Raw genomic sequence first — 15596 nt, 5'->3', positions numbered from 1 at the left:
ACTGTGAGGTACAGTATAACACTACAGGCTGGATGTGACACTGTGAGGTGCAGTATGACACTACAGCCTGGATGTGACACTGTGAGGTACAGTATAACACTACAGGCTGGATGTGACACTGTGATGTACAGTATAACACTACAGGCTGGATGTGACACTGTGAGGTACAGTATAACACTACAGGCTGGATGTGACACTGTGATGTACAGTATAACACTACAGGCTGGATGTGACACTGTGATGTACAGTATGACACTACAGCCTGGATGTGACACTGTGAGGTACAGTATGACACTACAGGCTGGATGTGACACTGTGAGGTACATTATAACACTACAGCCTGGATGTGACACTGTGAGGTGCAGTATGACACTACAGCCTGGATGTGACACTGTGAGGTACAGTATGACACTACAGGCTGGATGTGACACTGTGAGGTGCAGTATGACACTACAGCCTGGATGTGACACTGTGAGGTACAGTATGACACTACAGGCTGGATGTGACACTGTGAGGTGCAGTATGACACTACAGCCTGGATGTGACACTGTGAGGTACAGTATAACACTACAGGCTGGATGTGACACTGTGAGGTACAGTATAACACTACAGCCTGGATGTGACACTGTGAGGTACAGTATAACACTACAGCCTGGATGTGACACTGTGAGGTACAGTATAACACTACAGGCTGGATGTGACACTGTGAGGTACAGTATGACACTACAGGCTGGATGTGACACTGTGAGGTACAGTATGACACTACAGGCTGGATGTGACACTGTGAGGTACAGTATGACACTACAGGCTGGATGTGACACTGTGAGGTACAGTATGACACTACAGCCTGGATGTGACACTGTGATGTACAGTATAACACTACAGCCTGGATGTGACACTGTGAGGTACAGTATGACACTACAGGCTGGATGTGACACTGTGAGGTACAGTATGACACTACAGGCTGGATGTGACACTGTGAGGTACAGTATGACACTACAGGCTGGATGTGACACTGTGAGGTACAGTATAACACTACAGGCTGGATGTGACACTGTGAGTTACAGTATGACACTACAGGCTGGATGTGACACTGTGAGGTACAGTATGACACTACAGCCTGGATGTGACACTGTGAGGTACAGTATGACACTACAGGCTGGATGTGACACTGTGATGTACCTTATAACACTACAGGCTGGATGTGACACTGTGAGGTACAGTATAACACTACAGGCTGGATGTGACACTGTGAGGTACAGTATAACACTACAGGCTGGATGTGACACTGTGAGGTGCAGTATACCACTACAGGCTGGATGTGACACTGTGAGGTACAGTGTGACACTACAGGCTGGATGTGACACTGTGAGGTGCAGTATGACACTACAGGCTGGATGTGACACTGTGATGTACCTTATAACACTACAGGCTGGATGTGACACTGTGAGGTACAGTATAACACTACAGGCTGGATGTGACACTGTGAGGTACAGTATAACACTACAGGCTAGATGTGACACTGTGAGGTGCAGTATACCACTACAGGCTGGATGTGACACTGTGAGGTACAGTATGACACTACAGGCTGGATGTGACACTGTGAGGTGCAGTATGACACTACAGGCTGGATGTGACACTGTGAGGTACAGTATAACACTACAGGCTGGATGTGACACTGTGAGGTACAGTATGACACTACAGCCTGGATGTGACACTGTGATGTACAGTATGACACTACAGGCTGGATGTGACACTGTGAGGTACAGTATAACACTACAGGCTGGATGTGACACTGTGAGGTACAGTATGACACTACAGCCTGGATGTGACACTGTGATGTACAGTATAACACTACAGCCTGGATGTGACACTGTGAGGTACAGTATGACACTACAGGCTGGATGTGACACTGTGAGGTACAGTATGACACTACAGGCTGGATGTGACACTGTGAGTTACAGTATAACACTACAGGCTGGATGTGACACTGTGATGTATAGTATAACACTACAGGCTGGATGTGACACTGTGAGGTGCAGTATGACACTACAGGCTGGATGTGACACTGTGAGGTGCAGTATGACACTACAGGCTGGATGTGACACTGTGAGGTGCAGTATGACACTACAGCCTGGATGTGACACTGTGAGGTGCAGTATGACACTACAGGCTGGATGTGACACTGTGAGGTGCAGTATGACACTACAGGCTGGATGTGACACTGTGATGTACAGTATAACACTACAGGCTGGATGTGACACTGTGAGGTGCAGTATACCACCACAGGCTGGATGTGACACTGTGAGGTACAGTATGACACTACAGGCTGGATGTGACACTGTGAGGTACAGTATGACACTACAGGCTGGATGTGACACTGTGAGGTGCAGTATGACACTACAGGCTGGATGTGACACTGTGAGGTACAGTGTGACACTACAGGCTGGATGTGACACTGTGAGGTGCAGTATGACACTACAGCCTGGATGTGACACTGTGAGGTGCAGTATGACACTACAGCCTGGATGTGACACTGTGAGGTGCAGTATGACACTACAGCCTGGATGTGACACTGTGAGGTACAGTATAACACTACAGGCTGGATGTGACACTGTGAGTTACAGTATAACACTACAGGCTGGATGTGACACTGTGAGGTGCAGTATGACACTACAGGCTGGATGTGACACTGTGAGGTGCAGTATGACACTACAGGCTGGATGTGACACTGTGAGGTACAGTATGACACTACAGGCTGGATGTGACACTGTGAGGTACAGTATGACACTACAGGCTGGATGTGACACTGTGAGGTGCAGTATACCACTACAGGCTGGATGTGACACTGTGAGGTACAGTATGACACTACAGGCTGGATGTGACACTGTGAGGTGCAGTATGACACTACAGGCTGGATGTGACACTGTGAGGTACAGTATAACACTACAGGCTGGATGTGACACTGTGAGGTACAGTATGACACTACAGCCTGGATGTGACACTGTGATGTACAGTATGACACTACAGGCTGGATGTGACACTGTGAGGTACAGTATAACACTACAGGCTGGATGTGACACTGTGAGGTACAGTATGACACTACAGCCTGGATGTGACACTGTGATGTACAGTATAACACTACAGCCTGGATGTGACACTGTGAGGTACAGTATGACACTACAGGCTGGATGTGACACTGTGAGGTACAGTATGACACTACAGGCTGGATGTGACACTGTGAGTTACAGTATAACACTACAGGCTGGATGTGACACTGTGATGTATAGTATAACACTACAGGCTGGATGTGACACTGTGAGGTGCAGTATGACACTACAGGCTGGATGTGACACTGTGAGGTGCAGTATGACACTACAGGCTGGATGTGACACTGTGAGGTGCAGTATGACACTACAGCCTGGATGTGACACTGTGAGGTGCAGTATGACACTACAGGCTGGATGTGACACTGTGAGGTGCAGTATGACACTACAGGCTGGATGTGACACTGTGATGTACAGTATAACACTACAGGCTGGATGTGACACTGTGAGGTGCAGTATACCACTACAGGCTGGATGTGACACTGTGAGGTACAGTATGACACTACAGGCTGGATGTGACACTGTGAGGTGCAGTATGACACTACAGGCTGGATGTGACACTGTGAGGTACAGTGTGACACTACAGGCTGGATGTGACACTGTGAGGTGCAGTATGACACTACAGCCTGGATGTGACACTGTGAGGTGCAGTATGACACTACAGCCTGGATGTGACACTGTGAGGTGCAGTATGACACTACAGCCTGGATGTGACACTGTGAGGTACAGTATAACACTACAGGCTGGATGTGACACTGTGAGTTACAGTATAACACTACAGGCTGGATGTGACACTGTGAGGTGCAGTATGACACTACAGGCTGGATGTGACACTGTGAGGTACAGTATAACACTACAGGCTGGATGTGACACTGTGAGGTACAGTGTGACACTACAGGCTGGATGTGACACTGTGATGTACAGTATAACACTACAGGCTGGATGTGACACTGTGAGTTACAGTATAACACTACAGGCTGGATGTGACACTGTGAGGTGCAGTATGACACTACAGGCTGGATGTGACACTGTGAGGTACAGTATAACACTACAGGCTGGATGTGACACTGTGAGGTACAGTGTGACACTACAGGCTGGATGTGACACTGTGATGTACAGTATAACACTACAGGCTGGATGTGACACTGTGAGGTACAGTAAACACTACAGGCTGGATGTGACACTGTGAGGTGCAGTATGACACTACAGCCTGGATGTGACACTGTGAGGTACAGTATAACACTACAGGCTGGATGTGACACTGTGAGTTACAGTATAACACTACAGGCTGGATGTGACACTGTGAGGTGCAGTATGACACTACAGGCTGGATGTGACACTGTGAGGTACAGTGTGACACTACAGCCTGGATGTGACACTGTGATGTACAGTATAACACTACAGGCTGGATGTGACACTGTGAGTTACAGTATAACACTACAGGCTGGATGTGACACTGTGAGGTGCAGTATGACACTACAGGCTGGATGTGACACTGTGAGGTACAGTGTGACACTACAGGCTGGATGTGACACTGTGAGGTACAGTGTGACACTACAGGCTGGATGTGACACTGTGATGTACAGTATAACACTACAGGCTGGATGTGACACTGTGAGGTACAGTAAACACTACAGGCTGGATGTGACACTGTGAGGTGCAGTATGACACTACAGCCTGGATGTGACACTGTGAGGTACAGTATAACACTACAGGCTGGATGTGACACTGTGAGTTACAGTATAACACTACAGGCTGGATGTGACACTGTGAGGTACAGTAAACACTACAGGCTGGATGTGACACTGTGAGGTGCAGTATGACACTACAGCCTGGATGTGACACTGTGAGGTACAGTATAACACTACAGGCTGGATGTGACACTGTGAGTTACAGTATAACACTACAGGCTGGATGTGACACTGTGAGGTACAGTATAACACTACAGGCTGGATGTGACACTGTGAGGTGCAGTATGACACTACAGGCTGGATGTGACACTGTGAGGTACAGTGTGACACTACAGCCTGGATGTGACACTGTGATGTACAGTATAACACTACAGGCTGGATGTGACACTGTGAGTTACAGTATAACACTACAGGCTGGATGTGACACTGTGATGTACAGTAAACACTACAGGCTGGATGTGACACTGTGAGGTACAGTATAACACTACAGGCTGGATGTGACACTGTGAGTTACAGTATAACACTACAGGCTGGATGTGACACTGTGAGGTGCAGTATGACACTACAGGCTGGATGTGACACTGTGAGGTACAGTATGACACTACAGGCTGGATGTGACACTGTGAGGTACAGTATGACACTACAGGCTGGATGTGACACTGTGAGGTACAGTGTGACACTACAGGCTGGATGTGACACTGTGAGGTGCAGTATGACACTACAGGCTGGATGTGACACTGTGAGGTACAGTATAACACTACAGGCTGGATGTGACACTGTGAGGTACAGTGTGACACTACAGGCTGGATGTGACACTGTGATGTACAGTATAACACTACAGGCTGGATGTGACACTGTGAGGTACAGTAAACACTACAGGCTGGATGTGACACTGTGAGGTGCAGTATGACACTACAGCCTGGATGTGACACTGTGAGGTACAGTATAACACTACAGGCTGGATGTGACACTGTGAGTTACAGTATAACACTACAGGCTGGATGTGACACTGTGAGGTGCAGTATGACACTACAGGCTGGATGTGACACTGTGAGGTACAGTGTGACACTACAGCCTGGATGTGACACTGTGATGTACAGTATAACACTACAGGCTGGATGTGACACTGTGAGTTACAGTATAACACTACAGGCTGGATGTGACACTGTGAGGTGCAGTATGACACTACAGGCTGGATGTGACACTGTGAGGTACAGTGTGACACTACAGGCTGGATGTGACACTGTGAGGTACAGTGTGACACTACAGGCTGGATGTGACACTGTGATGTACAGTATAACACTACAGGCTGGATGTGACACTGTGAGGTACAGTAAACACTACAGGCTGGATGTGACACTGTGAGGTGCAGTATGACACTACAGCCTGGATGTGACACTGTGAGGTACAGTATAACACTACAGGCTGGATGTGACACTGTGAGTTACAGTATAACACTACAGGCTGGATGTGACACTGTGAGGTACAGTAAACACTACAGGCTGGATGTGACACTGTGAGGTGCAGTATGACACTACAGCCTGGATGTGACACTGTGAGGTACAGAATAACACTACAGGCTGGATGTGACACTGTGAGTTACAGTATAACACTACAGGCTGGATGTGACACTGTGAGGTACAGTATAACACTACAGGCTGGATGTGACACTGTGAGGTGCAGTATGACACTACAGGCTGGATGTGACACTGTGAGGTACAGTATAACACTACAGGCTGGATGTGACACTGTGATGTACAGTAAACACTACAGGCTGGATGTGACACTGTGAGGTACAGTATAACACTACAGGCTGGATGTGACACTGTGAGTTACAGTATAACACTACAGGCTGGATGTGACACTGTGAGGTGCAGTATGACACTACAGGCTGGATGTGACACTGTGAGGTACAGTATGACACTACAGGCTGGATGTGACACTGTGAGGTACAGTATGACACTACAGGCTGGATGTGACACTGTGAGGTACAGTGTGACACTACAGGCTGGATGTGACACTGTGAGGTGCAGTATGACACTACAGGCTGGATGTGACACTGTGAGGTACAGTATAACACTACAGGCTGGATGTGACACTGTGAGGTACAGTGTGACACTACAGGCTGGATGTGACACTGTGATGTACAGTATAACACTACAGGCTGGATGTGACACTGTGAGGTACAGTAAACACTACAGGCTGGATGTGACACTGTGAGGTGCAGTATGACACTACAGCCTGGATGTGACACTGTGAGGTACAGTATAACACTACAGGCTGGATGTGACACTGTGAGTTACAGTATAACACTACAGGCTGGATGTGACACTGTGAGGTGCAGTATGACACTACAGGCTGGATGTGACACTGTGAGGTACAGTGTGACACTACAGCCTGGATGTGACACTGTGATGTACAGTATAACACTACAGGCTGGATGTGACACTGTGAGTTACAGTATAACACTACAGGCTGGATGTGACACTGTGAGGTGCAGTATGACACTACAGGCTGGATGTGACACTGTGAGGTACAGTGTGACACTACAGGCTGGATGTGACACTGTGAGGTACAGTGTGACACTACAGGCTGGATGTGACACTGTGATGTACAGTATAACACTACAGGCTGGATGTGACACTGTGAGGTACAGTAAACACTACAGGCTGGATGTGACACTGTGAGGTGCAGTATGACACTACAGCCTGGATGTGACACTGTGAGGTACAGTATAACACTACAGGCTGGATGTGACACTGTGAGTTACAGTATAACACTACAGGCTGGATGTGACACTGTGAGGTACAGTAAACACTACAGGCTGGATGTGACACTGTGAGGTGCAGTATGACACTACAGCCTGGATGTGACACTGTGAGGTACAGAATAACACTACAGGCTGGATGTGACACTGTGAGTTACAGTATAACACTACAGGCTGGATGTGACACTGTGAGGTACAGTATAACACTACAGGCTGGATGTGACACTGTGAGGTGCAGTATGACACTACAGGCTGGATGTGACACTGTGAGGTACAGTATAACACTACAGGCTGGATGTGACACTGTGATGTACAGTAAACACTACAGGCTGGATGTGACACTGTGAGGTACAGTATAACACTACAGGCTGGATGTGACACTGTGAGTTACAGTATAACACTACAGGCTGGATGTGACACTGTGAGGTGCAGTATGACACTACAGGCTGGATGTGACACTGTGAGGTACAGTATGACACTACAGGCTGGATGTGACACTGTGAGGTACAGTATGACACTACAGGCTGGATGTGACACTGTGAGGTACAGTGTGACACTACAGGCTGGATGTGACACTGTGAGGTGCAGTATGACACTACAGGCTGGATGTGACACTGTGAGGTGCAGTATGACACTACAGGCTGGATGTGACACTGCATAGAGCAGGATGAGGAGTGGCTGTCAGGTCAGCAGCAGCCGCGGAGCCTCCATTTGACTGTAAGGTCACTCACACTCCTTCCTCCTAATATCAGCCAGTAAATGCTCCTTGTTACTGTAAACCAGTGTCAATAAAGTTGTTACAAAGTGACCTTGAGTGAGTTCTCCGCCCTCCATCCGGGTCTTCTTTATAAAGGGCGGTGCGCGCTTGCGTGGTGTCCTCCGTTCAGATCGACCTCTGGTGCCGGTAAGAGGAGGGACGTGCGCTGCCGGGAATCCTCCGCCATCCGTAGTCTCTGCGCGCCCTGACGGGCCCCGGTTGTGGGTTCTTACTAGGTCTCCCCTCTGCCGTCACGTCTCTTGCTCCATTCCCTGCCGTCTCCGCCGTATTTTTGTTGTTTCCGCCTCTGACTCGTCTCTCCTCCCGCAGAGGGACCGTGACAGCTGACCCTTCTCCCGGCAGAAGCCCCCAGACCTCCGACAACATGTACGCCTGCGCCAAGTTCGTGTCCACCCCTTCTCTGGTGAGTGTTCCCGGCCGCGGTGCTGCGGGGGGACGAGGCCTACTTCCCGCGGCGCATCCCTGGGCCTGTGTAGGTCAAAGTGTGTCTGCAGAGGTCTCCCCTGCGCTGCACGGTGGTGTAATCCTGCCGCCTCCATGACTGGCAGCCGCTGCCTCCGGGGCTGTGCACTGACCGTGGGGCTCCCGCACTGTGCGTGCTGCTCCGCCGGTGACCTTAGCCCTGGGGACAGCCCAAGGACGTGAGCAGCCGCCATTCATCCCTGCGCTGCACGATCAATGGCCGGGGAGCCATACCGAGGACTTCATGGATATTCGGTTTGGTTTTCATTTCATAGGGTTTTTTCAAGTTGTGGTTTACTTTTTGTTTTTACAGGTGATTAAAATGCTAGGATTTGGGTTAACCCTCTATGTGCACACAATGATCCATATTGAGTGATCACTAGCCATAATGTTTTGTCTTTGTCCTGTCAGATCCGTGCTGGATCCAGCGCTCTGTACAGACCAATCTCTGCATCAGTCTTGTCTCGACCAGAGGTCCGACCTGGAGAGGTAACAACCCTACTTTACCCATTGTCTGCTCAATCTTCCTTCAATACCAGTTGCCTGTAGCTTAAGGGGGAAATGTAAGGTTCATGGCGGTTATGTAGTGATGCCTTTTGACAAGATCTGACATAGGAATAACTTATATTTTTTTCTATGGATTTGAAGTGTAGTGCCTCTAGTACTACTGTTAAAGGGTCCTCCAGTCATACAGCTGAACCATCCCAAAGATGGGTGATCAATATCACATGGGTGAGGGTTGACATCTGTCCCCTCTCCCAAATCATCTGTTGGCTGCCATGTTCAGTAATCATGAGAAGGAGCTGATCTGCAGAGCTTGGGAGCTGCCTCTACAAGCTCAGGGAGAGGTGTAGCTGTGGTCAGAGTTCTGCACTTGGCTGACAGGTTGGAGTGGTAGGTGTTGGATCTCCATGGAGTATTCTAAGGATAGATCATCAATGTTAAAATCCCTTTAAGAATATATTGAGCCTTTCACTTGCTATAGCTTGTTTTAGGTTAAATGCTGATTCCTGGAATTATTCAGTATGCCATTAACATGAAGGGCATTCGGTACAGGTCACTGGGTCAATTCAAGGACAACTTCTGTCTTGGGAGTTATCACAAGGATTACTTGGGCATTTGAGTTAATTGAAAATAACTAATATTCTGGATTTTTTTTTTTAATGCTTTTTGTTTTTCCTATTTTAGGGAAGCGCACTCCTCAGTGGGACACAGAACCCCTGCACCCAGCTGGTATTGAGGCAAATCCAGACCAGTGCCATCAGCAGGGACATTGACACTGCTGCTAAATTTATTGGTGCTGGTGCTGCCACAGTAGGTGTGGCTGGCTCTGGTGCTGGTATTGGAACAGTTTTTGGTAGTCTCATCATTGGTTATGCCAGGTAACTATTTTGTTTTTGGTGGGAGGGGTAAAATGTTAAACTGGGAGGTTAAAGATTCCTCTTGACCTGTTAAATATTCTGTTCTGCAGACTGATAGCTTCTGTTGCATCCTTCTATAGGGCTTCAGACTTGATAATAACATTTACAATGGTTAAAAAATACCGGTAAGGCTACGTTCACATTTGCGTTGTGCGGCACTGCGTCGGCGGCACAACGCAAATATGAACGCATGCACAAACGCTGCGTTTTGCAATGCATGCGTTGCTTTTTGCATGGTTTTGGGCGCAGGAAAAACTGCATCATGCAGCGTTCCCTGCGCCCTGACTCATGCGCTGCAGCGACGCATGCGTCGCAAAACGTAAATGCAACGCATGTCCATGCGCCCCCATGTTAAATATAGGGGCACATGGCGCGTGCGTCGCCGCGGCTGCGCCCGACGCAGCCGGGAGCGGTGCAAATGTGAACGTAGCCTAATGCTGCTTTTTACAGATTCCTGCTCACACCAGTCTGTATTATGGCCCATAGCAAAAACTTTCAATAATTGTAATCCACATCTAGTTTGGCTCTTGGTGGTGGACAGCTCCTTTACCATACAAATATTTCTTTGCAAAGTAAAGCGGACCCTTTACTTTCATGTAGCGCTAAACAAATTATGTAATGCAGAATAGATTAATTTTCTAGCTTTTTTTTATTTTTCAAGTTTGTTGCAGAGATCACAAAGTACTTGGCACCCAATGAAATATCTCGAAGTCCAAGTGGGTGTTATTAGATACTCTTTCCTTTGTATTCTTAACACAAACTTGGACTTGAAGTTCACTACTTGGACTACTTCTTGTCATACCCCATGCTGGGCCCCAATTAAAATAATAAAGCTTATACTCTCCTACCATGTCAGTACTAGTTTTCCTGGGGCTGCTGTGCCATTGACAATTGACATCTAGACTCAATCGTCACTGTCCCCACCTTCAGACAAATCTAAAATGAAGTCCAGGCTGCAGCACTGACTTAATCATTTTTTTTTTTTCGATTTGTTTGAAAGTGAAGACTGACGTGGCACAAGAGCCCTGGGGCAGTGCAGACCCTGTGGGAACGGTGCCAGCACATGAGGGGAGTTCAAGCTCAATTTTACTGGAGCCAAACCTTTTGCTCAAGAAGGGGTTGTCCTGGTAGTGGACAAATCTTTTAACTTGGGTGCCAAATACTGATTGCAAATGGCTGTGCAATGGAGACACAACTTGAAGAAAAATCTGGTTTTATTTTGCTCTGCAGCCACAATTACTGTCTAGTTCATTGTGAATAACTTGGTGACAGGTCATTTTAAGTGGTTGGGCACTACGCCTTCTTGATTGAAGTGTTTGGCCCCCATAAAATAAAGCTTATAATCCCCTCCCATTCCAGCGCTGTTCCCGTTTTGTTGGCAATTGCTGTTTTGGGGCTCCTGTGCAGTTGTTGTAACACGTGAGCCTGGCATCTGTCTTCGGACAAATCTAACATTAAGAGGAAGCCTGGGCTGCAGCTGATGTCAGACTTCCTCTTCCTGCTCTATTTTGACAAGTGGTGACAGTGATGCCAGTGCAGATTGGTTGCTGGTGTCACCACAACAGCACAGGTGACTGAATACTGGCATGGGAGGTGTGTATAGACTGAGTGATTTGAGAAGTTGTCCAAGTAGTGGACTTTTTTTTTTTTTTTATGGGAAATAATTTCCTCCCTAAACCTTGCCCATCTTCCCTGATACTTTCCCTGGTAATCCCCAGTCTTTATCAAGGGGCATTGTGCTCCTGAAGTATTGAGTTTCAACCAGCAGCATGACTTGGCCTCTGGCCCAAACTACTAGATCTATGCTATAAGCAGACTGCTTTACCTCTACAGCTTAGAAGTGAAGGAGGACCAGATCAGCTTCAGTGTAGCACTTGTAAACTCCAAGTAGGGGCCCTGGGCAGTCACATTACCTATATGTACTGAGTTTGCATTGCAGGGTGATGGGACAGGTGCATACATGGCTTTAGTTTAAGAAAATGTGATCAGAGCTGACTACAGTCACTGCTGTTGGAGGCAGATGCCTGTTTATCACAGCTGACACCAACCATGTATTGAGTGGGCTCAGCTGCTGAGCCTGCGCCATATATCTGCACCCAACATAAAATGTGCTGCTACTTTCTACATCAGGAAGGGATTAATCAATGTTAGGGCTACAAGATGACTTGTGCTGCTACAAAGTAACTTTTGATCTACAGTTGCTGTTCTAATACTCATCGTGTTGCATGCAGTTATGTGGACTGTAACAATCGGTGCTACAAAGTCTTCACAAGATATGAAAAGTTGCATTCTATCAATCCAAGATAACATTGCCAACTTGCTGTTACAAATGAGCCAATTTCTAAAGGGGTTGTGTATAAAAAAAAAAAATGCTTGTCACAATCGACTCTTGAGGACTAGTGTGAAGGGTGAAGTTTGCCATTACAAGTCATGAACTTCTTGTAATGTTTTGTGACTAAAGATTTCTACTAGAGCTTCAAATGTGGATGCCTAAAATGCCCATGTCTACAGGAGACGAGCCATCTCTGATCAAGTGATTACATTGAGATTTGGAGCATTGTCCTGTGCCCAGGGCACTTAGTAAGTGGTGGAGACCACTTTATTCAATAGTCACACAGCCTTGACCACAACTTGGCATGGTAACAATTTTGTTGCCCTGCAATGCTGGGGTTCCTGCATGAGGTTTGTATGTGGTCACTTCCCCCATATAATTGTGTCAAATTCTCTTAAACCATTTTAAAGGGGATTTCTGCAAAGGGAACTTTCAGCTTAGTCACAAGATGGATAAGACCTGTTGGGGACCCCACTGATCCCTAGAATCCATGCTTCTATTCAAAGTCTGCAATGGGCCAAGAACACTTCTCAAATGTTTCCACCAATGCTGTATTCACAGGATGGGTGATAAACATGGTCACCAACATGCATGCGCTAATGTTTAATTGGCTTTCCTATGAATTCGTCCCAAGTCTAAGGCTACTTTTACACTTGCTGTGTTATTTGCGGCCTGTTAGTGGGCAGTATTGCCGCAATTTTCAGTCTGCTGCAATAACAGACTGCAAAAAACTTGCAGATCACATTTTTTGTGGGTCTCCAATACTATGGAAATAGTATTGGAAAAAAAACTGCTTTCTGCAAAGCCGGAAGTCATGGTGCACTGCAAAAACTTCTGTTTTTGTGGCCTCATTGTTTTTTATTTTTTCAATGGGTGCTGTGTTCGTAAGCTGGGAGAAAGATTGAGCAGGCTTTTTTTTTTTTTACGGCTGTAATTGCGGCCATACGGCGCGCTGTGAAATTGTGGCCTGTTTTTGCCGCCCCATAGAAATCTATTGGGGCCACAAAACAGTGTGTACACAAAAGCCTAAGACTTGCTTAATCCACAGCACTGTAAAGACATTTTTAACACATGGGTGACAGGAGTAATAGGCCAAAACATGTTTGGTGAAAAGTGGGTCCAGAATAAGGCTAAGTTAACATTTTTTTTCATGTTCCCAATAAGCTGGTCTTCTGACCTGGACTAAACAGCCTCACAAGGCCTTTTCTGAAGTTTGCATTCAGGTCAGGATATCTGTCCAGTCCAAGTAGGGATCATGAAACATTGTGTGAAACTGGGCTTAGAGCTAGGATTTAAGACGCAGCTGTCATTGCCAATAAAACAAGTAAAGATTAATGACCGCACAATTGGCTCTTGTATATGAAAGCCAAGAGTCTTCACATTATTCACTAGAGATTTTTTTTTTTCCCCAGTATTTAACATGGGTAGTTGGGCTTGTGCTAACAAGACTGGCATATCTGACTTGCATTTAAACCCCACTATATAATGTGAATCTTCCTGGTGACTGTTCTGTTCAAATGTTTAAATTGGTAAGCCTAACATGTACTTTTTTTGTTCCCTTTTTCTCTCAGAAATCCTTCCTTGAAACAGCAGCTGTTTTCCTACGCCATCTTGGGATTTGCCCTGTCTGAAGCTATGGGTCTGTTTTGTTTGATGGTTGCTTTCCTGATTTTATTCGCCATGTAAATGGTGCTGGGAATGTCGACCTTCAACTGATCAGATGTAAAAACAAAAATAACTGTGGCTCCTGAGAAATGTTATGTTGTCATGGAAATGTACCATATTTCCAAAGTCCTTTCATTAAAAATGGTAAAACTTAGCTACAAAAGTTTGTACAGGTTTGTCATTTTCAATTATTGCCTTTAATGTACAAAAGTCAAAATCTGGGAGGACTTGGCTGGGTTTATAAAATCACTACTTCTGCCATGTATCTTGTAATTTACAAATGCATTAAAAGCTACTGATGGTAACAAGTTGTGCAATTGCTCTGGTGCTGTGCAAAGAAACAGATTTATTACACATCCATCAAGGACACAATTATCAGTTCACAGCTTCCTTTAACTTATGTGGAGTTTCTTTGCAGAAAAGTGGCCTGCAGTCTGAAGACTTGCATGGTTAGGCTACTTTCACACTAGTTTTGGAATCTCCCCATCGCAATGCGTCGGGGAGAGATTCCGACGCTAGCGTTTAGCGCATTGCACAATGGAGGCAGCGGATGCACTTCTCCGGCGCATCCGCTGCCCCATTGTAAGGTGCGGGGAGGCGGGGGCGGAGTTCCGGCCGTGCATGCACAGTTGGAAAAAGTGGTCCGTCAGGAGCAAGAAACGTTACATGTAGCGTTTTTTGCTCCCGACAGTCTGCAGAAGCACGACGCATCCGTCACTCGACGGATGCGACGTGTGGCAATCCGTCGCAAATGCGTCGTCAATACAAGTCTATGGGGAAAAACGCATCCTTTTGCAGGATGCGTTTTTTCTGCAAAACGACGCATTGTGACGGATTGCAGAAAACGCTAGTGTGAAAGTAGCCTAAGGGACATGAATATGTATTTCACTGATCACTCCTATAATACTGGAAAACAGCTATTGCCTGTTTGGTGTAGAAAAAAAGGCTTATTTAGCTTGATCTTTCTCCACCAGTTATACATTCCATCACTAATTTATAACTGTCATTTGTTATAAGAAACATAAGGACCTTATTATAAATGATATAGTATCTGCCAGTAATACAGTACTTGTGGTCGTTCACACCACTAACTGCTCAAATTGTAAAGAGTCCTTTGATATGTACAGTAGATGCTGGTGTTGCCTTTCCTCCACACATAGCGAATGCCCCCTAGTCCTTTGGAAGGAGCAAGTCATGGGCCAGTCCTTTGTATTGACTACATATAAATGAGATATAGGGCTCATGGTCTGTATGCCGTGTGTTTTTTTTTTTTTTTTTTTTTTTTTTTTTTTTTTTTAACCACTTGTCTGTTTTTCTCGCAAATGAGTGAGCCCTTATTCTGATGCTTTTCTTCTAAGCAACACAAGCCCAAC

The 15596-nt window shown here is 46.4% G+C and overlaps 1 protein-coding gene across 1 annotated transcript; it reads left to right on the top strand.

The window, feature by feature from the left end:
• The first annotated feature begins 8354 nt into the window (after positions 1 to 8354).
• Positions 8355 to 14377, top strand: ATP5MC3 (ATP synthase membrane subunit c locus 3). Its single transcript, XM_069733186.1, has 5 exons — positions 8355 to 8469; positions 8653 to 8746; positions 9217 to 9294; positions 9994 to 10187; positions 14130 to 14377. The coding sequence occupies exons 2-5, from the start codon at positions 8708 to 8710 to the stop codon at positions 14242 to 14244; spliced, it is 426 nt and encodes a 141-aa protein (XP_069589287.1). The 5' UTR covers positions 8355 to 8469; positions 8653 to 8707; the 3' UTR covers positions 14245 to 14377.
• Positions 14378 to 15596: the final 1219 nt, after the last annotated feature.

Source organism: Ranitomeya imitator, chromosome 7, assembly GCF_032444005.1.
Source record: "Ranitomeya imitator isolate aRanImi1 chromosome 7, aRanImi1.pri, whole genome shotgun sequence".
Taxonomy (NCBI): domain Eukaryota; kingdom Metazoa; phylum Chordata; class Amphibia; order Anura; family Dendrobatidae; genus Ranitomeya; species Ranitomeya imitator.
Note: the sequence above shows the minus strand (reverse complement) of the source record. Positions and strands in the feature narration are given on the sequence as shown.

Bases quoted from the DNA above. Each gene is read 5' to 3' on its own strand.
- ATP5MC3 (XM_069733186.1), top strand. From the start codon at position 8,708: ATGTACGCCTGCGCCAAGTTCGTGTCCACCCCTTCTCTG. The intron at 8,747-9,216 runs GTGAGTGTTCCC...TTGTCCTGTCAG, and splicing joins TCGTGTCCACCCCTTCTCTG to ATCCGTGCTGGATCCAGCGC. The intron at 10,188-14,129 runs GTAACTATTTTG...TTTTTCTCTCAG, and splicing joins CTCATCATTGGTTATGCCAG to AAATCCTTCCTTGAAACAGC.